General features: G+C 36.9%; 1 protein-coding gene and 1 long non-coding RNA gene across 4 annotated transcripts; both read left to right on the top strand.

Moving 5' to 3' along the window:
- The first annotated feature begins 7318 nt into the window (after positions 1 to 7318).
- LOC129354136 (uncharacterized) lies at positions 7319 to 8554 on the top strand. Of its 2 annotated transcripts, XR_008605124.1 has the most exons (4): positions 7319 to 7509; positions 7654 to 7725; positions 7816 to 7878; positions 8111 to 8554. It is a non-coding gene; the product is annotated as an uncharacterized LOC129354136 (long non-coding RNA). The 2 variants fall into 2 exon arrangements; XR_008605123.1 differs by having other exon boundaries at positions 7816 to 8554.
- A 12166-nt stretch (positions 8555 to 20720) lies between these two features.
- Positions 20721 to 27621, top strand: slbp (stem-loop binding protein). Of its 2 annotated transcripts, none has more exons than XM_055023615.1 (8): positions 20721 to 20923; positions 21605 to 21718; positions 21972 to 22085; positions 22185 to 22250; positions 24160 to 24282; positions 24395 to 24553; positions 25954 to 26062; positions 27099 to 27621. In XM_055023615.1, exons 1-8 carry the CDS (start codon positions 20865 to 20867, stop codon positions 27159 to 27161), a joined length of 807 nt encoding a protein of 268 aa, XP_054879590.1. In that variant the 5' UTR covers positions 20721 to 20864; the 3' UTR covers positions 27162 to 27621. The 2 variants fall into 2 exon arrangements, with proteins under 2 accessions (XP_054879590.1, XP_054879589.1); XM_055023614.1 differs by having other exon boundaries at positions 20722 to 20923; positions 22179 to 22250.
- The last annotated feature ends 4 nt before the right edge of the window (positions 27622 to 27625 follow it).

Here is a 27625-nt window from a genome sequence, read left to right as displayed (position 1 = left end):
TTTTACCTTTTTCTCTCTCTGCTTCTATATAGTTTCCAACTAATTTTGTCATCTATTATTATGCCAAGAAATGTATTAAAGCCTCTCCAGAGACACACCCTCTATCTGAATTTGAATTTGAGCTTTCTTGTAACAGTTTCCAAATACCATAATTTTAGTCTAGTCCAAATTTATTGATAATTTATGATTGTCAAACCATTTATTTAATTACTGATTTCTGAGGTGATTATGGAAAGAAGTTTTCACCAGAGACTAGAATATTTGTGTCGTCAGCAAATAACACAAATTTTAATGCATTAGACACTTTGCTTATGTCGCTTATATTCAAATTTAATAAAACTGGTCCCAGTACTGACCCTTTAGATACTCCCCACACAAACTCCAGTTGTGTGGAGAGTACCTCACAATCAGATTCAATCTCTCCCATCTTCACAAACTGTTTTCTGCTCTTTAGATAAGAGCAGAACATTTAGTTGGTTAAACTTAATAAATTAGGTTGAATATACTTAATTGAATTACTTGTTACCAATTGAAGCATTAGTAGCCTCTTCTTGCTAACAAGCTTAATGTTATATACTGGAATAGATTAGCTCGTCATCATTTGGCTAACACTATCTGCATCTACCAGCATCACTCAATGTTCTAGGTTTGTTTGTGGAAACCAACAAAAGGCAAAAGTTCTTTGTCTTTTGCTGGTTTGCTATCATTTTGATGCACAGTAGATATTGTTTAAAATGACTGTTATCACAACTTAATACTAACCAAGACAAAAATGCCTAAATACACTATATCCAACTAATTGTACTAAGTTTATCCAACTTAATATGTCATGATCAAGTCTTTTTAACTGAATTCATTAAGTGTGTTTAAAATGACAAATTTCAGTCAATGTTACTCAAATCATTTTGTTTACTTCAACTACGGAAGAAAACTAATAAATGATCTATTTTCTACCAGGGTTTTTGGCCCATTCAGGCTTTATTTGAGAGTAGCTAGACAGGAAAGTGGGTAATGACAGAGAGTGAAGATATGCAGCTAAATGGAATCAGAATGGAATCAAACGTACAACAGCTGTGTTGAGGACTAAGGTCTCCTTGTGAGAGTTCTACTCTACCCCTGTGCCACCCTGGTTGGTACAAGATCTGTCCCTTGTTTCATAATGTCATACGTAGAATACAGATGTGGAAATGAATTTAATTGTTTCAAATACACGTATAAGAGTGCACTCTAAATGTGTCCTCTAAAAATACACTTTTTAGAGAATATTCCAGTCAGGACTCTGGTTTGGTTTTTTCTTTTCATTTTATTTAGTTTCATGTTTTAGTTCACTTTAGTTTAGCCCTTCATGGTCCCTTTGATATTATTATTTGAGGTATTTAGTGTGCCTTGCAGCAAGAAGGTCCTGGGTTCGATTCCCAGCCCGGGGTCTTTCTGCATGGAGTTTGCATGTTCTCCCTGTGCATGGCGGGTTCTCTCCGGGTTCTCCGGCTTCCTCCCACAGTCCAAAAACATGACTGTCAGGTTAATTGGTCTCTCTAAATTCTCCTTAGGTGTGAGTGTGTGTGCATGGTTGTTTGTCCTGTTTGTCTCTCTGTGTTGCCCTGCGACAGACTGGTGACCTGTCCAGGGTGAACCCCGCCTCTCGCCCGGAACGCAGCTGGAGATACACCAGCAACTCCCGACCCCACTAGGGAGAAGGGTGCTCAGAAAATGGATGGATGGATGGATGGATGGATGGATGGATGGATGGATGGATGGATGGATGGATGGATGGATGGATGGATGGATGGATGGATGGATGGATGGATGGATGGATGGATGGATGGATGGATGGATGGATGGATGGATGGATGGATGGATGGATGGATGGATGGATGGATGGATGGATGGATGGATGGTATTTAGTGTAATCAGAATTATGTAATTGGTTTCCTTATTTTCCGTCCTGTATAGTGTTCTAGGTTTATTCTTTAATTTACCTTAGGTTCTGTCCTTGTTTATCTGAGTCCATGTCAAACCTTCTTTACATACCATAGTTTAATTTTATTTTATCCTTCTAGTTATTTTTTATTTCAGCTTCCCTGCAGTGTTTCTAGTAATGTTTATTTCTTAATTTCATCATCCTAGGTTCAGTTATTTTTCCATGTCTGAGTCTATATATCTATAGATCTAGATAAATAGATGTATATATATATATAGATCTAGATCTATATATATATATATATATATATATATATATATATATATATATATATATATATATATATATATATATATATATATATATATATATATATATATATATATAGATCTATAGATCTATATATATATATAGTCTACTAGATATATATATATATATATATATATATATATATATATATATATATATATATATATATATATATATATATCTTCCTTTAGTAATTCTACTAGTTATTCCTTAAGTCCTTCTAGCTCCCCCTGTAGCATTACTAGTTCTTATTTTGTCTTTTCAGGTTCAGTTAGTCTTTCTTTAATAATTGTCGTTAGGTTATTTCTTTGTTTAGAAGATCTTCTAGTTTCTCTGGAAGATCTACACAAATCTTCTAGAGATACACTCCTGATCAAAATCTTAAGACCAGTCAAAAAATTGCAAGAATTTGCATTTTGCACTATTGAATCTTAAGAAGATTCTAAGTAGAGCTTCACAATGTTAAAAGAAAATATTAGTGCAAGAGACAAAAACATTTGAGCGGGGAATTTTCTGAAAACTGCATTTACACTCAAACATGATTTTTTTCAGCTGATCAAAAGTTTAAGACCATAGTCTTTAAAAGCCAAAAGCTGTGCAAAAATCTGGATTCCATGTCATGTTCTGTGAAGTCTTTACACTGTCAAGACCTCCAGGTGGCAAAAGCAAAAAAGCTCACTGACTTTGAACGTGGCAGGATTGTTGAGCTGCATAAGCAAGGCCTCTCACAACGTGCCATTGCTGCTGAGGTTGGACGCAGTAAGACAGTCATTTTGCATTTTTTAAATGATCCTGAGGGTTATGGAACAAAAAGTCAAGCGGTAGACCCAAAAAAATTTCACCAGCTCTGAACCGCAGGATCCGATTGGCTGTCCGTCAAGATAAGGGACGATCCTCTACCCAAATTAAAGCCATTACTGGTGCCGACTGCAGCCCAATAACCATCAGACGGCATCTGCAAGGGAAGGGCTTCAGAAACAAAAAACGTCTTCAAAGGCCACGTCTTCTTCAACTCCACAGAATTGCCCGTTTGGACTTTGCAAGGGTGCACCAAACATGGGACATTGAAAGGTGGAAGAAAGTTGTCTTCTCTGATGAGAAAAAATTTAACCTTGATGGTCCTGATGGCTTCCAACGTTACTGGCATGACAGAGAGATCCCACCTGAGATGTTTTCTACACGGCACAGTGGTGGGGGCGCCATCATGATTTGGGGTGCGTTTTCCTTCAATGGAACAATGGAGCTTCAGGTTGTGCAGGGGCGTCAAACAGCAGCTGGCTATGTGGAGATGTTGCAGCAGGCATCCCTCATGACTGAGGCCCCTCGTCTGTGTGGTAATGATTGGGTTTTTCAACAAGACAATGCTGCAGTTCACAATGCCCGCCTGACAAAGCAGTTCTTCCAAGAGAATAACATCACTCTTTTGGACCATCCTGCATGTTCCCCGGATCTAAACCCAATTGAGAACATTTGGGGATGGACGGCAAGGGAAGTTTACGAAAATGGACATCAGTTCCAGACAGTGGATGCCCTTCGTGAAAGCCATTTTCAACACTTGGAGCAATGTTCCCACTAGCCTCCTGGAAACACTGGCATCAAGCATGCCTAAACGATTGTTTCACGTCATCAACAAGAATGGTGGAGCTACTCATTACTGAGTCCTTTTTTTGGCACTTTGATTTCTGTTTTGGGGGGTTTTGGAGGTTTTTTGAGCTATGGTCTTAAACTTTTGATCAGCTGAAAAAATCATGTTTGAGTATAAATGCAGTTTTCAATTAATTCCCCGCTCAAATGTTTTTGTCTCTTATGCTGATTTCTTCTTTTAACATTGTGAAGCTCTACTTAGAACCTTCTTAAGATCCAATAATGCTAAATGCAAATTCTTGCAATTTTTTGACTGGTCTTAAGATTTTGATCAGGAGTGTATATCACATATATCACTATGATACATGTGGGTATCATTATGCTAATGATGCCCCATATGCTACTGACAGCATTTAGGCTTACATTAGCATTTTGGCTAATTTTAGCTTATACACTAATTCTTTAACATACTGAATGGTGCAAGTCCATGTTAGTCAACATGCTTGTGACTCTCCATAGGCACTATACTACAATTTAGCTAAGCTTAGCATCGATGTTCATTTTTAGCATCAGAACCAATGGGCACACATTGGCAGGCCCCAGTTAAACATCTTCAGAAATTTTGTAGTCAAATCTTGTCCTTGTGTTATTGTTACATAAACTGGTAAGAGAAAACTAAATAAACATATAAAGTTTCCCTCTGGTCTGTTTTCTTCATTTTCTATTCAAAATTAAAAACTTCTCAGAGGATTCTCACTCTGCACTGCCCCACTTCCCAATTCACACACAAAGAAAATCTGCTCAATGTCTTTTCTGCCTAGAGAAATCACTACATTTCTTCTTCCTGATGGTGTCTTCAACTCCCAATGTTAGAAAGTTGTCAAATTCAGAATGAGGTCTTATGCCTTGGAAGACTTTTCCTCCTCATTCTTTTGTTGTGGGATCTTCGTTGACTGTGATTGACTACTATAATTTAGGTTCGTGTGAACTTCCATTAGTGATCATCTTGGCACAATTGTTTTACAAAAGAAGTGACTTGTTACATCCTGAGTTGGTGTGAAAACTAACTACAGCTCCAAAATGTATGCTGTGGAGGACATCAGCGAGCAGAGCTGAGGTAGACAAGAGTTAACATGCATGGAAATAAGTGTCATCTACAGAATGAGTTGAAGACACTCAGGAACAGTGAGAAGTAGTATACAAGGCTTGACTCTGCATCAAAGAATGCTCATTAATATTAGAGGAACTACTCATTACCTTAGATCAACATTTAGGATTACATTTTTCATATTGGAACAAGATCTAGATAAACTCTGGTTAGATTGCAAATCTAGAACAAACTAAGAAAGTACCATCTACTTTATATAATCAAGCATGGAGAACCTCCTACTAGTTTATAAGTTATGGACTATTTATTCTTATTAAACATAGGGAACCAATATGTAGTTCTATGCTTTTACCTTGTCTTTGTTTTGGTTTGTTGTTTTGCTTGTATTTCTACGTAAATTATGTAAAGCACTTAGAATTGCTTTGCTGCTGAAAATGTGCTATATAAAATTACTTTACCTTAATTGTTGCAACGTCACAAAAGCCCAGTCTTTCTATCAATATGTTAATAGCTTAATTTGTGACTTGAAATTTTCTTCTTTTTTCTGCTCAGTTTATCATATCAAAACTTTGTGCTACTAATATGTGCCTTGCCATACTTGAATTTTCTATGAAGACAACAAAAAATAACAAAACATTGCCATAATACCCCTACTAGCTCAAAACATCACATGCAGCAGTGAATTGTGGGTAATACACTTTGTTGAAGTCAGCGTCAATGCAGACTTTGCATAAGGGTGGAAATAGGACTCAAATGTACGGGGCGGAGGCAGGATGTGTAGAATGTGGGACACACTTGGCACTTAAACTCCTCAACATGAAGGCGCATTTGACGGACACAAGGGTGGAACGAGGGTGAAAGTGCAATTATTGGGACAGGGCCTTAGAAGAAGAGCAGCTGTTTAATAGGAAGCAGCACAGCACAACTGAGGACAATGAACAATCAACAGGAGGGAGAGAAATTAAGCAGCACCATCAAGGCAGAACTAAAATCATGACAAATAATGTCTTTAAAGAAATTAAAGTTGAAGAAGTAATTCTATAAATTAGACAAAAATACTTCTCCATGATCATAGCAGATGTTTGTCAGGCTGCAGCATGTACTGAGATAAGTTTTTATAAACAAACATATTCAAGCATATGTTTAACATTACCGTACATACTTCTGTGGATGTTTCTGTTTCATTCCCTGCATTCACATAAAAACATCAGCATGTTTTTATGTGAATTATTAATTAATAGGAAAATATGACAGCGACAGATCAATAAAGCCAAAGAATTAAGACTTAGACTAAGAAATCTAACTGAAATTGAAGGAGTGAGAAAATGCAGATGGAGGGTGTTAGAATTCTCCAATTTAGAAATTAAATTCTTCCTTTTTATTCTCCCTTCATATCATATATCACTAAGTTCTATTCTCCCTTCAAATGTAACACACACACACACACACACTGTGAAAATAGTCTGTAATAAAATGTAGCAGCTGTGTGAAATGTCAGGCTGGCCTTTTCTCAGACACACAGTTTGAACTAGTCCAAATGTTACCCTTTCTCCTCTTCGCAAGTAAGAAAAGAGAAGGATGAGAAAAGGAAGAATTTACATGGACTGAGGGACAGAGCTGACTGGGAGTGTGGGGAAGGGACTTGTGGTTGAAGGTCTCAGGAAAGTAAAAGGAGGAAGACAAGAATACAGATGATCCAGAGTGCAACTCTATTTATTTATTATCTGAATTGAATTAACATTATCCATATTTACATAGAACAGCAAGCATTTATGGTATTTCAAATGCAATATAATTTTAATATACATTAAAACAAATACAAAATTTATGGAATTTACAATACAGTTATCTCTGGCCATCCAGTAAGTTATTGAAATTCCCTTGGCTGCACAACTCCTACATGTATTGTGACTGGTTGTGAAAACAAGCAGGTTGCACGTCATGCTCCAAACATACTGCTGCAATGACTAGTTCACTCTGGTGATAGCAAATATTGACAATGTGAAGCCATTTCTTCATTTTCAAACAAAAGAAGAAGAGCTCATATACTATATAAGAGAACATCAATTCATCTGCATAATCCCTACAACTGATAAGTTGCTGTGAACACTATTTCCCCTTGGCATCACCTGCCTGTGCAATTCCACTCAATTCTCACTTCCAGTCAGTGCTCTGTCTGGAATTTCTCTCATTCAGGTTGATTTCTGACATGGTGGCAAAAATCAACCTCAATGAGAGAGAATTCAATTCACATGGACAGGTCCCAGTAGACCATGTCTATGTGAATTTCCCCTCTAGGATGACTAAAGTATTTTAATTCATTCTCTAATTTAATTCCAACTGGACCAATCACCGAAAAGAAGGAAAAATTGTGAACTATGTGTAACCCACATAAAGTGGGGATAGCCTTTTGGGAAATAGAGATTGGGTAGGCGGGGTAGTCTGCCTGGCCAATGGGAAGTTTGATTCCCATGAATGTTTAGACCAATCAGAGAGCGGAATGCCACAGAGGCTCCACCTTCTTTCCCGTGTTGGCAGCGTTGATTGTGAGCGGGAGATCCGACCCTGATCAGACAGCTGAGCCAGAGTGAGAGTCTTTTGGTTTCTTTCTAATATCATTTATTGACTTTGAAGGATTTTTTTTGTAAATAGTTATTGTTTAAATCCAACTTATAAGTTAGAAAGAGTGATAAGTTTCAGAAAACTGAACTTCAGTTTTTTCTGCTGTTAGAACCACTAAGATCAGTTGGAACTGTTGCACTTTCTGGCAGTTGATTGGCAGTTGTTTTCAGTTCAACTGAAGGTAAAGCCTATATAATAATGTATTTTTATTTCACTTAATTCATTTTGTTTAAGTTAAAACTTAAAAAAATATGCATTTTACACTGTCTAGTGCCCTCCGTGTCTGGAATGAGAGTCCCTGTCTAGTTGTTTTGAACGTGCCGCACTGAGATCGGTGAGCATATTTTGTACCTTTCATTTGGTTTTTGTTCTTTTATCTTGTTGTCAAATAATGATCTTTATTTGACCTACTTAGTTATTAAAACGTGAACCTTTGCTGAGTTTGTGTAAAATGTAATGTTTTATTATTGTTCTTGGAAAAGGATTTTTCAAACAGTTATGAAACATAATAAGCTAGAATGGTTTAATAATAATTCTATGTTTCTGCTGGTCTTGTCTGTTGACAGATCAAGTTTTTTTGTTGTTGTTGTTGTGTTGTTTTTGGTTTTTTTGCTTTTTCTTCTCTTCTCCTGGATTGTTCCTGGAATGGATTCCTCTACAGACTTTGATGGTGAGCCTTCCCACCTGGACTTAGAAAGATCTGGATTTCCTCCCATGTTGAGTGAGACCTGAACCAGGATTTAATTTGATTCATTTGTCATCTAAAAGAGATTAGAGTGCAAACTACCAGGGTGCACCCAATAGATTTAAATTTGATATTTAGCACTTGGCCAAGTATTGTTGTTTTTCTTTTATGTATTTTATTGTGTGTAATTTTATTTTCTTAATTGTATGTCTTGTCCACTTGTGAGTTTATGATTCATGTTACTAAAGCTAATTGTTTTTTAAATTCACTCAACTGTGTATGTGTGTCATTTAAACACCCATCGTGCTCCGACAGCCGAACCTATTGGCCCATCTACCTAAAACATATTGTACCCTTCTCAACTGTGTTACATATGACACTGATTTTCTGGGCTGTTTTAAAATTGTTAGGCAATGGATGTGGAAAGGAATGAAACCATTCAGTCCTTGTTGACCACACCTCCAAAGATCAGGCCTCCAGCTTGTGTCTCTGACACAATACACCCATTAATGTGATTTTAAAAGATTAACTACCCAGATAGAAAATATGAGTCATGATTGATGTTTAAACATTGACGTTTCTGCCTGATGTTTAAATGTTAGGAAGAAACACTGAAGCCTGATATTGACATTGAATATCAACTAAAAACTAGCGATCAGGCCCGAAACCTGGAAGTAGTGATGGACTCTGACCTGAACATTCAGAGCCACATAAAGACAGTTACAAAGTCGGCCTTCTATCACCTGAAGAACATCTCCAAGATTAGAGGACCAATGTCTCAGCCAGATCTAGAGAAACTTGTTGATTACTGCAAAAGCGTCTGCTGCTCCTGTTCTCACTAGAACCAGGAAGATAGAGACATAACAGCAGTTTTAAAGTCCCTCCACTGGCTCCTTGTAGCTCAAAGAATAGATTTTAAAATACTGTTATAGTTTATAAATCACTGAACGGTTTAGCACCACAATACATTAAAGATCTGCTGTTGATGTATCAACCTTCCAGACTCTCAGGTTCTGGTTCTGGTTCTGCTCTGCATCCCCAGAACCAGAACCAAACAAGGAGAAGCAGGTTTCAGCATCTATGCACCAAAAATTTGGAACAAACTTCCATAAAACTTGAAACAGCAGAAACCCTGACTTCCTTTAAATCTCAACTAAAAACACACCTGTTTAGAATTGGATTTGAAATGTAATATGTAACAATGTATTGTCTATTCCATGATGCATGACTTTGTGTTTATGATGTAAAACACTTTGAAAAGCCTTGCTGCTGAAATGTGCTATACAAATAAAATTTGATTGATTGATTGATTGATTGATTGATTGGTTGGTTGGTTGGTTGATTGGTTGATTGATTGATTGATTGATTGATTGATTGATTGATTGATTGATTGATTGATTGATTGATTGATTGATTGATTGATTGATTGATTGATATTGAAAGTGGTCAGGGACTTACGTGTTGAGTCAACATTAGGATTTCCACTATATTCAAATTCATATTCAAAAATACTTCATTAATCTGAGGAACGTGGGATGTATACAGAGAGTCGAAGGAAGGCAAAGACAGACTGCTGCGGACCTTATAAGTGATCTCATAAGGTCCAATGAACATAGGTGATAACATTTTGGACATAGATTTTAAAGGGATGTCACATGCACAGAGCCAACACTTTTGTCCGTGTGTGTATGGGAGGGCAGGAGTTATTTTTCAGTAAGCATAAAGTAGTTTTGATCTGCAGTATAGTGCAGGGCAGAGATGGTGTTGGTCCAGAAGTTCTTGCAGCAGTGGATGTAGTGGTGAACAGAGTTAATGAGGTGTCTTTTTTTCATCAGCGGGAAATTGAGGAGGATGGTAGCTGAAGGAAACTTCAAAAGTTTCCAATGACTGAGGAAACATGAATTGTGAGCATACTCCACCAAAGGGAAAAATTGACTCCAGTCAGTTGGGCTGGTGGACGTGAGAGAGCGTAAAGTGGATTCCAGTTCTTGATTCATATGTTATGTTTGACCATTGGACTGAGTGTGAAAACCAGATGGCAGACTGACTTTAGTACTGAGTGCTTTGGAAAACTGTTTCCAGACTTGGAAGATGAGCAGTGAACCACGATCAGTCAGGATGCCTTGAGAGAAGCCAGGGAGGCGGAAAGCATTAATTTACCAAAAAGCATCTCACTACCAGCTTTCTTTGGCAGCTGAATTTTCAGCAGTACAGCTTGGTACAACTTCGTCAGAGCTCTGGCTCAGGTATGAAAGCACATCACTCTCTCCCTCCCCACCTCTGTTCCTCCGCCTGTTTTTTGTTTTTCTTTCTGCCAGCCCAGAATGTCACTTTTTATTAAAGGGGTCAACTGTGAAATAATTTAAACATGTCTGACATTCATTTTTTCTGGTTTAATGTACTGTATATTAATATTTGTATAGATGTAGCGCTTAATTTCTAGAAATACAAATGGAAACAACAGAGGGGCTGCATTCTGGGAATGCTGTGCAAATAACATTTTTTACATCTAAGAGGGTGAAACAAAAAAATTGAGTTACATTTGAGCTGATTTAATTTTGACTGTAATCTGTGTACAATTTGCATCTACAAAGAAACTGCTTAGCTGCAATTTTTTCTGGGGTCATCAGTGTAATTCTATAAACATTCACTGCAGGCTGAAATTAAAAAGTGACATTCTGGACTGACAGAAAGAACAACAAAAAACAAAAGCTAAATACATTTCATCTGGAGGCATTCTAATGCAACCAAAAAATTAAACAGAACGTCCAATTTGGAAAAGAGACATGCTTTTAAATTTTTTTTCTCAAAAATTCTGAAATGTGGTGCACATTTGTTGCTCACATGAGTGTATTACATTTAAGCAGCAAGTTTAGCTACAAATAAAGCTTTAAGATTTTGCTATGGTTCAATAAGCTATAAATGGAGAGGGAAAGAATTTTGTTCCATATTGAAATGCTGCTGCTGCTGTAATCCACTACAATATAGAGAACATAACTTGGTTTCAGTTACTGAACCCTCATCAGAGTTGCCCCAGTGACTTTATGACTTTATGCCTTTATGACTGTCAAGGGTGAACCCCGCCTCTTGGCCGAAACGCTCTCTGGATATAGGCACCAGCACCCCTTCAGATCCCACTATGGACAAGGGTGTACAGAAAATGGATTGATGGATAAACATCAAAGTTGTGTGCGACAGGTTTCCCTGAAAATTTATTTCAACAATGCCAAAAATACATAGAAAAAAACTGAAGTCTTTCTAGCTTTCCAAGAGTAAGAAAAAAGTACAAAAAAAATTCACTCCCAAACCAAAGAGGAAATAGATTAGATAGAAGATACATCAGAAATTATATATCTGATTAGAGTTGACTGACAGTTATCGTTAACAAATATGTCGGTAACTGAGTATATATGCTTTGTTGTTGATTCCTGCTTCCAGTGGATTGAAGTTACTACCATAATGCTACTTTATCAGGGTACAGTGCTCCTGAAAACCATCACAAAATATGCACAGATATAACAGGTTGCTGAATGACAGGAGAGCTTTATTAGAAGCCTACATCCCTGTGACAAAGCTGTATATATACACAACCACCATTTGCTAATATTTTTTGTGTTTCCTTTTCTAACAACAATCTCTGCTTTCTGTACCGCATGTGTCCTCTGAAACCAAGGCAAGTGCTGCACTTGCTCTAGTTCTCTCAGGCTAAAGGAGGCGAGTGGGAAATTGCCTCCATAATTGAGTTACCTTACATATCTATTCCCTATTCCCATCCGTTCCTATCACCCTATCCTATTTTATGTCTTTCTGACTCCATCATCAGCATTTGGCTTTGTGAAATTAGTTCTAACTTTATGAATTGTCAAGCAGGGCACACTATTTGATTTAGGTTACCTTTGAACTGTCAGATAGCACCGAATAGGAAAGTGTATACACCACAAGAGGAGATTAATTTATACAGAAAACAGAACACCAAAGACCACATACCAAAGACTGAAAAGAGCCTCAGTTGGTGATGCTGATGTAAATAAAGAGGGTGGTCTGTTCCCCCAGGGTACAACTGTCTGCCTGTTTCTGGTTAAAGGTGGTCCTCCAACCACAGCCAATCACAGAGTTTGACAGCTGACATGGGTCACAAAACTGGCATTGAATCCAATTGTTTCAAGTAAAGTCAAAGTAGAAAGATCCATCAAGGTTAATTGAATGAATTTAAGTAAATAAGATTTCTAAATTTTAAGTTACTTGAACTCAAAAATGTAATTTGCCATTAATAAAACAAATGGATTAAATGAGATTTATGTAAAAAAACAAACAAAAAATGTCCATTAGATGAACTAGAGCCAAAAACACTTTTCAGAGTGTATAGCGCTGCACAGGTCAGGCTCAGTTAAATGATGTCATCTATTTGATACCACAAAAGTAATTATTTCATTGGTGTCAAAAATTCCACTATTAACGTAAATGAGATCCCTACACGCCATTTATGATTTTTACTCCTTCTATCAGTGAAGCACTTTGTAAATGGTGCTTTGTGAATAAAATTATCCTAAGTGTTGATTATTAGGAGGGTGGTGTTAGCAGTATGAAAATGTATATAATTTAAATGTGAACTCACCTTCCATCCATCTTTTGATGTTTTTTTTTTCTTTATTTTTTGAATGATGTGTTAAACTTCCACTATCATTGCTTCTCTCAAATTTTAACCCAATTACTGCCATTTAACATTTATTGTAATTACCCCAAAACGCCTTCACTCAATTTGAGATAATTAATCTAATCAATAATTAAATATCTCTTTGAAACCTAATTATTTTTGCACTTCCAGTAATTACCTACACTAATTAACAGATTGACTGTAAGTATGTCATCACTTTTGTTTAGAGGCAAGTTCTCTTCATTATTTAGTGCTAATGGTCATGAAGACTGTATTCATCTAATTCTTACATTTTGATTTGCAATAATTAAGAGTTTTATGACTAACCCAAGTATGTTTTAATTAATTAATAATGATAATTTTCTAAAAATTTTAGTTTTGCTTTCTTGAAAAAGTTATACATTTGTACCTGTAAGATTTAACTGTGTATTAGTTGACAAGCAAAGTTTCACAAAAGCAGAATTATAAAATCCAGGATAAGAGATAAAGCCAGGTTTGTATGCCATAAATTCATTCTGCCTTCATCCATTTCACAAAGACCAAGCCAGGTTCAGAAGCTGCTGGCTTAAGTAATTCAGGTGAATTTCCTCAGCAGACCCTGAGATCGATCACAGATTCACTGATGCAACGCGAGATAAACTATGTACATCTTACCTCACACCAAATAAACAATATCTTTTGATGAGTCATTAGAGGAGTCAAAGCATTTCATAAAGAAAAAACTGCTACTGTGACAGCAATTAGTAGCGAATTCATTAAATGCGTAATTAGCCCAAAATACACACTTCCAAATAATTCTTAACCAAAAAGAACAAGATAAGTGTTTCAGCTGTTTGTATAAATCAATATTTATACAAAACAAAAATGATAATAGATCAAGATTAAATATAAGAACGATTTTCAATAACTGGGAAGCACATTGATAAAATGTACAACTATGACAATGTGCAAAAGACTTATGTTAATACATGTGCTAATAAAATGTCTATTGTCTAATTAGTTTCACAAATGGTTCACTTCCTGCTTCAGTTATGATGCTTTTGTTTTGAAGGGACAATTTTTGTTTCACTGTCAGCACAATGGAAGCCTAGCATAAATCAGTAGACAAAAGATAAGTTATAATGACGTACTTTAAAAATGTATTTTATTATCAGCTGTGGAGGCTCCTCCATCTTTTCCCCAGTGTTAGAATTTATGTAAATGTTTTCACACAATATATTTAGAATTTGTGTTTTCTTTGGTGGTTATTGCATTAGGTTGTTTACTGATTTGGGTGCACACATTTAGTAAACACCTTATGTTTATTTATTTTGTTTTGGTGAGTTTGAAGGACTGGCTGGGGAAAATGATTGGTTAGGCAAACCAGGAAGAGGAAGAAACCATCAGGCAGGTGGAATCAGGGGACTTGATGATGAACATTCTTCCTCTCTCTCTACTAATAGTATAACTGCTAAAACATTTATAGTGTTAGGCTGTTTTGTTTTTAGAGTTGTGTTAAAGTCAAAATGTTTTGATTTGAATTAGTTATTTATGTTTATGTATTGTTTGTCTGTGTCTTCTTCCACCCCTCCTCGTTTGTTAGGCTAGCCTGTGTGTCTAAATTTCCCTGTGTGTTCATTGTGTGAGGTCAGTTTTTGAATTGTCATATTGAGTTAGGTATGCCTTAGTTGATTTCTTTTGGGCCCATTTTTCCTATATTTCTGAGATTTTTTTGTTGAAAGCTTTTTTTTTTCTTTTTTTTTTTAAATATATAGAAGTTATTTTCTTGTCCTTGTTCCTTGCCGGTCGGACCGTAACATCAGCCCTCTTATTATTTTAAGTAAAGTTAAAATTCATCTTTAAAGTAAGCTACAACCAATATGGCCTGAATTGATTACAATAATATCTTAGTTTCTTTATGATCCATCTCTCTATCCCCTCAACACTAAAATAGTCAATTATAACCCTTTCTGTCAAACTTTGAACAGCGGGCTTCATCAAACACAAGTTGCTTTGTGGAAACGTTTAGTGGCAATGACAGAAAGTCCTACTGAGACTTTAACTCAGATTCCTAGATTCAAAGACCAGAATGCTAAAAATACACCGCCATAAAATTCATACATGACAAAGTTCTCCAACGTTCTGCTAACAATCTGATTATTTGATGTGTCTCTGCAGTTTAGAAGGAGAGATTTGAAGAACCTTGGTATTGGTGATTTTAGAAGGAATCAGCTGACCACTGGTGCTGACCTCCTGACAACATTTTAGATAGAATTATGACATCATAAACATAATCCCTACTATTTTCCAGGGATCCAATTACTCTCCTTGTATTTATAGAGGAGAGTAAGGCTGCAAATGTAGAAAACTTTCATTAAATTTGGAATGGAGCGGTTCTGATGCTTGCCTCCTCAGGGAAGGTGACAGTTAAAACAGGTCTGATCCCAGAAGTCTTGTTCCCTGAGCAAACACTGCTAATTCTTTCCTTTTTAAAAGCTATTATTTCTAATCATGTCAAGCATTAAGAGACCCAATATGGAAAGGAGGTCATTTACAACCCAAACATTCAACACACTGTATCTGCAATAGAGAAAATAAAAGCTTTCAAACTTGCAAATTAATAGTTAGATTTTTTTTCTCACACAAATGACCTGGTAACACTTTCTGAAATTTTGTGCAGCTATCGGGGTGTTGTATTTTGAGTGATTTAAGTTATGAACTCATTCTTCAAAGGCTGCATATGCAGCTAAAATCAGACATTATCATGCACTGTACACATTTTTGTATCTCTTTACCAGGTATTAAGTCTTACAGGTTTTCTTGTTTTAGATCAGTTAAAGATCCCAGATTGGTGGGAAACAGTGTTCAGATCAAACACTGTTTGTGCTGACCTGACAGATGTGAAGTGGCTTCCCTGGAGGAGAAACAGGGTGAGGCAACCAACTGACTCCTAAAACTTGGTAGTTTGGATTGTGGGAAATGAAAGAATATGTCAAGAGATATGTATGCAATCAATCAATAAGCAATTATGAAATCTCAACCAGCCAGAGAGTGGACATCCTTCTGTTCTGGCAAATTATCGACCTATTTCGAAGGTGCCTTTTCTTTCTAAGGTTTTAGAAAAAATTGTATACCATCAGCTAAAACAGTTTTTAGATGAGGATGGTATTCTGGAGGTTTTCCAATCAGGTTTTAAAACTCTTCATAGCACAGAATCTGCTTTAATAAGGGTTTTTAATGACATCCTTTCAGCATGTGATTCTGGTAATCATGTTGTTCTGATTTTACTTGACCTAACTGCTGCCTTTGATACAGTCGACCACGACATTTTAATATCGCGATTACAGCGTATTGTAGGTATTGGTGACACTGTTCTTAATTGGTTCAGGTTTTTATCATTTAAGGCGATTGGCATCAGTTAAATCTTTTCTTTCCAGGCAGCATTTTGAAACAGTGATCCACGCTTTTATTTTGACTCGACTGGATTATTGTAACTCTCTATATCTGGGAGTCAGTCAGTCACTGCTTTCACGTCTGCAACTGCTTCAGAATGCGGCTGCACGACTTTTGACAGGAACTGGAAAGAGAGAGCATGTGACCCCTGTCTTGGCTTCACTTCACTGGCTGCCTGTTTATTTTAGGATCCGTTTTAAAATTCCTATGTTTGTTTTTAAATCGCTGCATGATCTTGCCCAGGCTTACCTCACTGAGCTTCTTCATCCTTACATACCTTATTGATCTCTCAGGTCTGTAGATCAGTTGCTCCTGGAGGGACAGAGATCTAGAAGGAAGCTCAGAGGGGACAGAGCTTTCTCTGTCGGGGTCCTAAGTTATGGAATGACCTGCCTTTGCAGGTCAGAGGCCCCTTCACTGTCCACTTTTAAAACTCGTCTTAAAACCCATCTATTTTACTTGTCTTTCAACTCCAGTGAGATCTAGTTTTACATTGTATGTTTGCTTGTTTTAAACTGTAAGAGTTTTTATTTGTTTTTATCTATTTTATGTGCAGCACTTTGTATCAGCTGTGGTTGTTTTAAAGTGCTTTATAAATAAAGTTGGTATGGTATGGTATGGTATGGTATGGTATGTATGGTATGGTATGGTATGGTATGGTATGGTATGGTATGGTATGGTATGGTATGGTATGGTATGGTATGGTATGGTATGGTATGGTATGGTATGGTATGGTATGGTATGGTATGGTATGGTATGGGTATGGTATGGTATGGTATGGTATGGTATGGTATGGTATAAAGACTGTGCATGAATATGGTATGGTATAAAGACTGTGCATGAATCCCTCATACAGAGCATACATGAAGTGGCAGTGGAGAGGAAACACTCTGTACAGAAGGTTAAATTTGATTAGATCTTAAACTTGGTTTTGTATTTTTTTTATTTTCATTTTCCAAGCCTAGATCAGTAAATGCAGCACAGCTCAGGAGAAAAGACTAGTATCGTGAGATTCGTTGTTTTACGTTCTGTTTATTCTGCTCTTGACAGTTACCTTAGCAACCAGTATCTAACAGCTGATCTGTTATGTTTCTGTTGTTGGTTATGGTACTCACCGCTCACTGCCCGAACATAGCTAATTGCTGTCTGTGCCAGAGCTTGAGGCCAGAAACCACACAGTTCCTCCGTGAGAACAATTCAGTTGTGGTTATAACTCATCTGTGCTGGAAGAAGTAAAGTTCATGCAAGAGACCCTTCATTCTTGTCGCGTATCTTCAACTACCCACACGCCTCCGTCACACTGGAAACCAAAAGCACGACAACTCCTTTTAACATGAAGAGACCTTCAGCAGAACTTGGGTCAGTATAATTGGCTGTCTGCCATGAAGATATGGCAGATAATTTTCTACCACCAAATAAGGAAAAATGCACTGAAATATACTGACTTATTGGCCATTCCTATTTGGGGGTGCACCACAAAGCATCTATGCTTAGGGCACCCAAATGGCCAGCAATGGCCATGCCTGTAATGTTAGTTTGTTTCTCTGCTACACCGAGTTTGAACATGAATGATGGTAAGTTCCAGGAAATCAGAAAACAGACTACAAAACTCAGGTTTTAAAACAGCAAAATGAAATGTTTATGTGATTGTGGGCTTTGTCTGGACCACCCTGATCTATGTGTTCTGCTTCTGACTATATGCAGGTTTGAAATAAATCAATGAGAACTGTGGGTGTGTTTTAGCGGCACAGGCACTTTCAAGATCAGCCATCCATAACATCATATATACTAGAAATAGGATTTTACTCCACAAGACAACTGGTAAACACGGATATTATTTATTCTCAATTCCTATTAATACTCCACTATTACTAGTTTTATTTGTTTGGTTGGACTTTTGTTTATTTTTTGTTTTTATTCTTTATTTCTCAATGAAATGAACTTTCTCTTCAGTGGGTTCTGTATTTCAGGTGTACATAATGAACAGTTTACACAATGCTGCAGAAGCTGTAGAAGTTGCGTAAACTTCTACAGCATTGTAGAAGTTTGCATGTAAATGCATAATGTGTCAATATTCTACAGTGACACAATGTCAATGTGACTCTTGTGTCATAAGGCATTGTGACAAAAGTGAATGCAATGCCTTGTGTCACATTTTCTAATGCCTGGTAAAAGAATGGAACGAAAGAAGTAGGCTGAAATTAATAATAGGGGAAAATTACTGTGCATCCCATGGAGACCAACACTAATTGAATAAGTTATGCATTTGTTCAGTCTGGTTTCTCTTCAATTTCATCATTACACAGCCTCAGAGGGACTTCCACAAGACTCCATGACACTTTCCTAAGCCCCTGTGTTTCTCATTCTGATAAGCTGTACCTTAATTAATTCATTGGGGTCAGGAGTTATTAGCACCTTCAGTGCAGATTCTTCATTACTAGAATTCTCTATTAATTCTTTTGCAGAACACATGATGTGTTCTTAAGCTTCCATAAGTGATCAGCACAGTGGGAATAATGTAAAAGTGACTGATTAAATGGCGAAACTTAATTATAGGTTGTATGTAGAATATGTGATGCAAATAATTATTGTTCAGTTATGTAACTGCATCTGTAATGTTGTCCAAAAGTATTCATATCCCTTAAAGTATTTCAAAGATTGTCTCGTTAGAGTTGCAAATGTTATTATTTTCTCTGGATTTCAGAGACTGACCAACAGTAAGAAGCGCTGAATTGAAAACTGGAAAGGAAATAAAATATTATAAATATCTAAAAAGTATAAAGTGTATTTGTATTGGTTACTCCTGTGTGGAGAACCCTCCTTCGTCATATCCCTTTTTTCTCCTTCGTGTTTACAGTTGTCAAACAACAAATCGGTGGATTCCGACACAACCAGTTGGTATGTGAACAAGAATGTCACTCGAGGATTAAATTGTGCTATACAAATGTGTTTGTTTAAGTTATCTAAATATTCCACAATAACTTTTACTTCTTGACTAAATAAATCATCTAAATCTAGTTTAATTGTAATTCTGTTTAAGTTTTGAATCGATTGTTGTCCTTCTTCGTTGTACTTTTGACAGTATAGCTGTATGCTATGTTAATAAAAAAAATTTTTAAGTTAGTTCCATGTTTATTCATTTATGGTTTACCTCATGTTTTTCACTGCTTAGTAATTATTTTGGGCTGTTCCATGGATGTTTCAGGTGTACCAGTGCCCAGTTATGTGACTGGTTGATAAAGGGATGTGAGTGTGTGTCGGCACAAACACTATAAGTTTGTGACATTGGCACTCAAACTAAATACAGTGAATTTTTTTAATGTAGTGAATCATAATGTTGTCTTTAATTGAATAAATTAAGTGGATTTAATCCTTCCTCTTTTTTTACGTCACCATAAGCACTTCATTTAAATAAGTTAAGGCATTTTGGAGGTAAAAATATTTTAAAAATTAAAACTGATTTGAAGTAATGTGAAGGGATAGATGACAGGCTAGCCAGCAGATCAGAGAGTGCTTTGTGCCACCACCAGCAGCAACGAATTATACCACTTGTGTGACAAGAATTAGTTTTAAGATGAAAAAGTAACTTTAAACAGATTACTGAGTACTCCTTAAAAAGTAGCTTAGATGACTGATTGCTTGAGTGGAAAGTAACTGCAGCAACTGCAGACACAACCTTCTGCTGCCTCAACATGAAAATTACATTGAGCTTTGCCAATATTTACTTAATTGCAAGTTTTTTTAATGGTTACATTATAAAATATGTGGAGATACATATCAATGTATCTGCACTTATAAGGTGGAACAGAAAGAGAGATTAAAACAGTCAAGAACAAAAACAAAAAAAAAAAAAACTGCAGTTATTTTTGCGCTGCACACAAAGTGCCTCTTGCGGCTCCATAACTCAGATGGTCTACTGCACAGACTTGTGACACTTGTCTTAAGATTATAATGGCTTTTAGTTGTGCAACTTTACGGACAGGTTCATTCGTGGCTGTTTTCACGTTTGTGGCGCTGTTCATATTAATGTCGGTGTTTACAGTTTTCTGGAGCGCAACGCGAAACTCGACGTCACTGATACTAAAGCCATAAAACGTGCACCCTATGCGCTTTCATTAATGTCGTCACGCATCGTCTCGGTGTTTGTAACCGCCGGGCGGTCTTTATATCACACTATATGTTTTTGCACTGCTTGTATTTTGTGCCCCAATAAAAACTTAAAACAACAACAAAAAGAAAAACAAATATTCAAAAAAATGTATTACGTTTCAAAACATTGACGTGCCTTGTGTGGCAGTAACTAGGACTGCTTTGGTTTGTAGTTATAAAGTGAATCCAGAAGGTGGCAGTGTTGCAACATTTGGATTCAGATTCACCCAGACAGAAAACAAAGACGAAGTAAAGGATCCGCCTTTTCCGTGCACGTGACTGCTTGTGTTGTTTGTGGCCGCGCTTCTTGTTCATTTGGCGGGTCTGTCGAGATCAGACTGCTGTCCTTCTGCGGCTTCAGTTCAGTGAATTCACTCTCATTTAGCATATTGTATTAAAAATGTCTCACAGGTACAGAGCCACGCGGAGCGACGCTCACGACAGTGACTTTAAACACAGGTATGTTTGAATCCAGTTAGCTACTTGAGTTAGCTTTATTTTGTTATGAGTATGTTAGAAATCTTACTGTATTGTTACTATTATGATTCGTTTGAACTCGGTAAAAAGCCTCCATCAGTTTCAGGAAGTAAATGGCAGAACGTAGCTTAGCTGTTACTCCGTTAACTTTTTATTTTCGATTTGTCTTGTGTGAAGGAAAACAACATTTGAATGAAAACGATGGTTTCTGTGAAAACAATTGGCAAAAAACAGATCTGGTTGAACGGACACATGTCTAACATTGACATCAAAGTTCAGCCGACTGAAAACTGTGGATCGAGCGCCACTCAACACAATGGATGGATGGAGGATCCGAAGAAAGAAGTAAATGGCGGGAGAAGTTTTAAAACCCGCTCATCAGCTTCTGCTAATCATCAGTCAACTCATGAATGAATGTCCCGCCCTGCTCTGTTGACCTTCATTCACTAAGACCTTTTCAGCCATATCAGCATGTTGTAGATTTTCCTGAATGAAGCCTTTTGCTTTGTGTTGCTCATTTGTTCTGCAGGAAAAGCTAAGGCCAGTTGTACTGTCAGTGTTGCCACAGAGTGTATTCACACACAGGCTTTTCTTTACTGTGCTAGGATGTTTATTACCGGGCCAAACTAATATAGGCCTCCTCGATGTTTTGTTGGGATACAGGAGCACTGGCCCGTCTCGGTGGTCCCACTGCCGGAAGAGAGGAATAGATGGAAGTCTGAGGAGCCACAGTGACGAGGACGGTGATGATGAACACTCTGACAGCAGAAATTCCAGGTAAGAGTTTGTTTGAAACAGAGGCAGGCTTTCTTATTGAACTGTTTTCTTGAATCAGGAACTGCATATCTGGAATGTTATTCAAATATTTATCGAAGAAAGCCTAAATAATTGTTGGCAATTTCAGCTTCACAAACAGATGCAATGCTTACTGCCAACTGCAGTCAGACATGGCTTTAGCTAACTGCTGTTGCTTCTGTTATTGAATTGAGTTTAGTTTTAAGAAGGCCTGACCTCTTTTTTGCCCCCCCAGTTTCACCACCCCAGAGAGCGCAGCACCTGTGTCTCGATGTGGTGGTCAGTCTGACTGGGGGAGCCAGGTGGAGGACGAAGAGATGAGGCGAGATGTTCACAGAGATATGCAACGGTAAAAGAATGTTTTTCATTTTAATTTCAGTAGTCTTCTTGAATGCTATCATTATTTCTTGCTGTTTGTTGATGTTATGTGCCCCCTGTTCAGGTACAGGAGGAGGATACTAGGTTCAGAGGTCAATCAGAGGGAGAGAAAAACTTCATCTGGCTCTTCTGGCAGGTAAACATAACTTTATCAAAAACATCTGACTCAAACATTAAACAAAAGTTTAAAACATGAAGCATTACAGATGCAATGATATATATAATTAGGAATGTGAAAACATCATGTTGGTTTGGAAGAAAGAGTTTAATTAGCTGGTAAAATAATGGGTGAATAAGTCGACTTTAAATCAAGCAGAACAGTTTGATGCTTAGTCTTTGGGATGCTAATGTTGTGGCCAGTGTTATGATTATCGGTGCTACCTTGTCAAATTTTCCTACTATAGGACGGCTAGATAGTTATGTCTGTGTTTCAATGCTAAGCATTTAAAACTTCTACCGTCACGTTCACAAACCAAAAACTATTGCAGGTTGTGTTAATGTTAAATATTGTCATCGGATAACATTCTTTGAATGACAGGACTAAAGTGGAAGCTCATTGGAACAATTTACATACATGAAATATGTAAATTCATATTTACATATGAACATTCTTTCAGATGAAGGAAGATCACTTCCTTCATCTGCATATCCTACCCATTTAAAATGAAAAGGTATGGATGTACATACAAATCTTTTTCTTCGAATATTCTACTTTTATAAAATATAGCAGAATTGTACAGGTTGTACATAATTGGCATATCCTACTTTCATCACAATACCCAACTTTAAGCAAATACTTAGGTAGCACATTTTGTTGCACCAATTTCCTGTCTTTGAATTTCCTGTTTCATGAAATACAGAGGTAGCACATATTGATGCACTAAAAACCCCTCATCAAAATATCCTCCCTGGTAAATGTGTAGAGGAGGTCAATGCACCAAAATCTTTCACCAGGATATGCTATCTGTTTTACATTAGTATGCGGCACAAGTTTATCTGCTAAATACCCTACCCAGAAAATACTACCTCTATGTACACGGTGAATCACTAAATGATTTAATCAAAATATGTGGATAGCACATATAAGTGATTTAAGACCCTGCATCAGAATATCCTACCTTTTAAAAAATATTTCAAGTACAGAGGTGTTTGTAAGAGTGAAACAGTATCAGACAGATAAAATAAATGTTTTATAAAAATTAAATTAAACACAGGCGTCTCCAAAGAGAAAACACTGCATACTCTTTTTTGCACATTGATATGTTGTATGGCAGTCTTTGTCAAATGAAGCGCAGTGAACCTATGTCCAATAACTGCACAGGTCACTGTGCATCTGAAATGATAGGATATGCTTCATACACTGTACACTAATATTACACCGTACACACGTCTTCAATCTCATGTGATATCGTTACCAACATGCTCTATTTAGCACTGTTTAATAAACTAAAATATTTCAAGTAGGGACAAAATAGCCCACAAAAACAACGTATTTCATCCTGATTAATGTGATTGATGCCAAACAATGACTTGTTTACAGTTGTTTGGCGATAGTAATGACATTGCAGACGGCAAACTAAAGCCATTTACAAATATGGCTTTAGTAAACTTAAACTCTACGTTCTCATGGGTCAGCATTCTTTACTGACTTTCCTCAAGAAAACTACTCACTTCAGTGAAAGTCTGTTCCATAATCCTGCAACACTAAACCTTTCGCTGACAGGATGAGAACCTGTTGACCCGTGAAAACCGACTGCTCAACTCCATATCTCCAGTCAATTTGCAGATGTTTTATTAGCACTGCACCAAGCAAATATTCCATCATCTGCTCATCCTATTGCAGGTTGGGATTCTTCCTTAAGCCAATGACGCTTCAGATCATGTCTGCCATGTTCACGCCTCCTCTGAGCTCTCTTTAAAGTTTTCCTCTGAAGGACAGAAATTGATTTTGTGAAAAGAGCTGTTGTTACTTCATCTTTGGATTGTGGAATCAGTTGTTCTATCAGGTTTTTAGTTAAAAGACAATAACTTCTTTGTGTACACAGCTGTGACTCCAGAGAGGGTGAAAACATGGAGACTGACGAAGCTGTGTTGATGCGAAGACAAAAGCAGATAAGCTACGGCAAGAACACCCTGGCCTATGACCGTTACATCAAGGAGGTGCCAAAGTAAGATGATGCATGTTAGATTGTCAGCATCTTAAAGCAACATTGAACATGGACAGAAGGTCTTGTGTGTTTAAATGCTAACCATACAAACATGAACCCTTTCTGTTTTCAGACACATGCGACAGCCGGGCGTTCACCCAAAGACTCCCAACAAGTTCAGGAAGTACAGCCGGCGTTCCTGGGATCAGCAGATCAAACTGTGGAGGGTTAAGCTGCATGCCTGGGATCCCCCAGCAGGCTGCGGCCAGGAACACACCCTCAGTGACAATATGTAAGAAAACACTGGCTCCCTCAGGTTTCCAGTGACTGCTTCATCATTGCTCTGCCAGGGTCATGAAGCTGAAAGGGGAGGAAAACAAAATGAGCAGAGCAATAAACACTGATATCTACAGCAGTGTTTCCTATCCTGGTTCTCAAGACACACCACCCTGCATGTCTTAGATGTTTCCCTGCTTTCACACACCCAACTGGGTGATTGCAGATCAACAAAACCCTGTAAATCAGTCATCAATTGAAATCAGATGTGTTTAAAGCAGGCAAGTGCCTAAAATATTCAGGGCACTGTTCCTTGAAGACCAATGATCTAGAAAATCCCACAATCTCCAGGATTCATATGGAGCCTGGAAAATGGTTGCATTTTTAAAATAATTTTGCACATTTGAATAGTCTGGAGAACGGTTTCCAGACTTAATTCTTATTCAGTGAAAGCAGAATTTCACAGGACATGTATAGTAAGGCTAAATATTTTAGTTATGCAATAGTTTTATGGTTTTTTTCCCCCCCAATTTCTTGATTTTTAGATATCAATCTTGTAAAGATTATTCGATTTGCAACAAGACATTGAAAAGTTGCCAAGCTCATTGATCATTTTATTTAGTGACTTTTTGACAGGTGAGCCTCAGAAATGCACTTCTTCAAGGCTACGTTCACAGAGCTTGCTAAATCTCTCTTTTTTTCTTTTCTTTTTTGAAATCCACTTTTTTTTTTTTGCATGGTCATTCATACTAATTCAACCCGAATGCAATGAGACTTCTGTGTGAAGTGTTTCTGTCCCCAAAGCAATCTACATGCGGAGAAGAGCGTTGACATCACAGAGTAGCGCTCTGTTTACTGCAGTAATTATAAATTTTAAAATATATCCAGCAATGGGAGCTGATAATATAATCACAAGATCATAACATAAGCAAAGCGGACAAAAAAAGCACAGCTAATAACATCCTTTAGTGGAGCATTTGCCAGAGATGGGTCCATATACTGTACTTTGTTGTTTCACAAATATACTCACAGCTGATTTAGCAACAACTATACATCAAAGAATCATCTGTTAGTGAAAAAATATTAAATCAAGTTGTGACGATTCTGCATTTTGGATTTTTTCAAATAAAACCAAAGTTAAACAGCCACCACACAAACAATAAAAAGTCCTTCAGGATTGTGCTGTCAGGATATGAGGAAGGAACAGCATTAAAAACAAACTAACAGCAACTTCAAAAAAAAAATTGAAATCTTGAGTCTGAAATAATGAATGTGCTTTTTTTGTCAGCTTTGCTTATGTTATGATCTTGTGATTATATTATGATAACCCTGAGTGACCGTCTTGCACGTGGTCAACAGGTGGTAACGCCTTCATGACTTGCATGGCCATGATGAGTCACTGTTTGGTTTCTGCAGAGAGGAGCTGGACCTTGATGATATTGTGGACATTGAGTTGGACTTTCCTGCCTTGGCTGATTCCCAGAACACACCGTCTTCCCTGCTGGTCCATAGCTCTGCAGCTGAGGTGAGCTCCTCTACAGGCTGAACCTGACTTGGTTTCCAATGTTGGTTTTTAAGAATTTTTTTTGGCAAAATGGAATTTTATTCAATAGCTTTCAAATCATGAGACCTATTAACTCAAAATCAGTGCAAAAATTTTTTACTGGATAATTTTGATGAGGCACACTCATTTTTTTTCTTTTTCAGGTTATATTATATATATATATATATATATATATATATATATAATATATATATATATATATATATATATATATAAGAAAACTTTTAAATTTTGTCAAAATTTAAAAGTTTCCTTCAATAGCTTCCAAGTCATGTAACCTAACTGAAAATTACTGTGAAATTGTTCTACTACACTATGTTTGATGAGGCACGCTGATTTTATTTCATTTTACGTTTTTTATATTTTTCCGTGATTTTTATAAAAATATATATAAGATGGGTTTTCAATAGCTTCCATGTCATGACAAAGAATCTCAGCCATCTGGAGCTCATGTATAAAACTTGTGTAACCACAAAAAATATTTTACGCACAAGTTGGCATGTATAAAAATGAATTTGGCACGAACGTTTGCACAAATATACTCAAACCTTTGACCTGCAGTGAAAATGTGCAACAACCTTAAATAATTATGGGGCCACAAGACTTATCAACTGAGCCAATACTTAAATATGAAACTGATCTTATCCATGTCAGCAGAGGTCTAAAAATCAACCAGTCTTCTTTTAATTAGTTCTAAGTAAATAATTAGAATGAAAATAATAAACATATTGCAGTAATAACAACAATAGTCTTGACTCACACATATCGCTAAGTATATTGCTCAAAACGCACAACTTTACACAGTATTATATGTATATAATGAAGTCAGATAGCCTCTGGCAGAAAAGATTCCTTGGTACATTTAGGCTGATGATCTCTGTATCCAAAGTGACACATCCCCATTAAGAGGTATAAGTACTTTTTAAAAGGCAATGTAGCTGTGTGCCTCCGTTGGACATTTTATCAAGCCTGACCTGTTGTGCTCTGTTTTGTCTAGAATGAAGACTGTTCAGCTACTCCAGTTAAAGTCAAGAAGACAGAAGATCCTGAAGTGGCCTAGGGCCTTTGATGACAACATGCACAAGGATTTCACCCAACACTGACATCTCTCAAAGTTAACATGGACAGTGTCTGTGACTGATTCTCAAGTTGGGGATGCTTTTGGTTTTCTTGTTTAAAGTTTGCTTGTTTCTGGACTGTAGGCTGAAATTTCTTACAGATTCATCTGCTCAGGGAGTCTTATTTACAGGATTTTATTTTTCCTGTTTTAACCAAGTTGGACTCATTTCAATGAATCAAATATTGGGAAATTAATGCTTTGCATGTTGCCGTTGGGTGATTTCATTTCAGTGAGGGAAAATAGTTTTGTCTTAATAAGCCCTTTTGCGATTGGAGGGGGTGGAAAAAATGTAAGCACCAAAATGTTTTTAGTCAATTGTTGAACTTTTTTTATGCCGTTATAACTATGTTTTTTCTTTATTCCTGTTTCATATTGAAGAGTTTAAAATAAAAGAGCACACTGAA

This window comes from Poeciliopsis prolifica, unplaced genomic scaffold (genome assembly GCF_027474105.1).
Source record: "Poeciliopsis prolifica strain line A6 unplaced genomic scaffold, Auburn_PproV2 SCAFFOLD104, whole genome shotgun sequence".
Classification (NCBI taxonomy): domain Eukaryota; kingdom Metazoa; phylum Chordata; class Actinopteri; order Cyprinodontiformes; family Poeciliidae; genus Poeciliopsis; species Poeciliopsis prolifica.
The sequence above is the reverse complement of the archived record's forward strand: the minus strand, read 5'-3'. Positions and strand labels throughout refer to the sequence as shown.

What these genes read in the sequence shown, in the direction of transcription:
- slbp (XM_055023614.1), top strand. Translation starts at nt 20,865, where the DNA reads ATGTCTCACAGGTACAGAGCCACGCGGAGCGACGCTCACGACAGTGAC. An exon ending in TCATCTGGCTCTTCTGGCAG is followed by an intron (nt 22,251 to 24,159) that starts GTAAACATAACT and finishes TTGTGTACACAG; the next exon opens with CTGTGACTCCAGAGAGGGTG. An exon ending in TCCATAGCTCTGCAGCTGAG is followed by an intron (nt 26,063 to 27,098) that starts GTGAGCTCCTCT and finishes TGTTTTGTCTAG; the next exon opens with AATGAAGACTGTTCAGCTAC.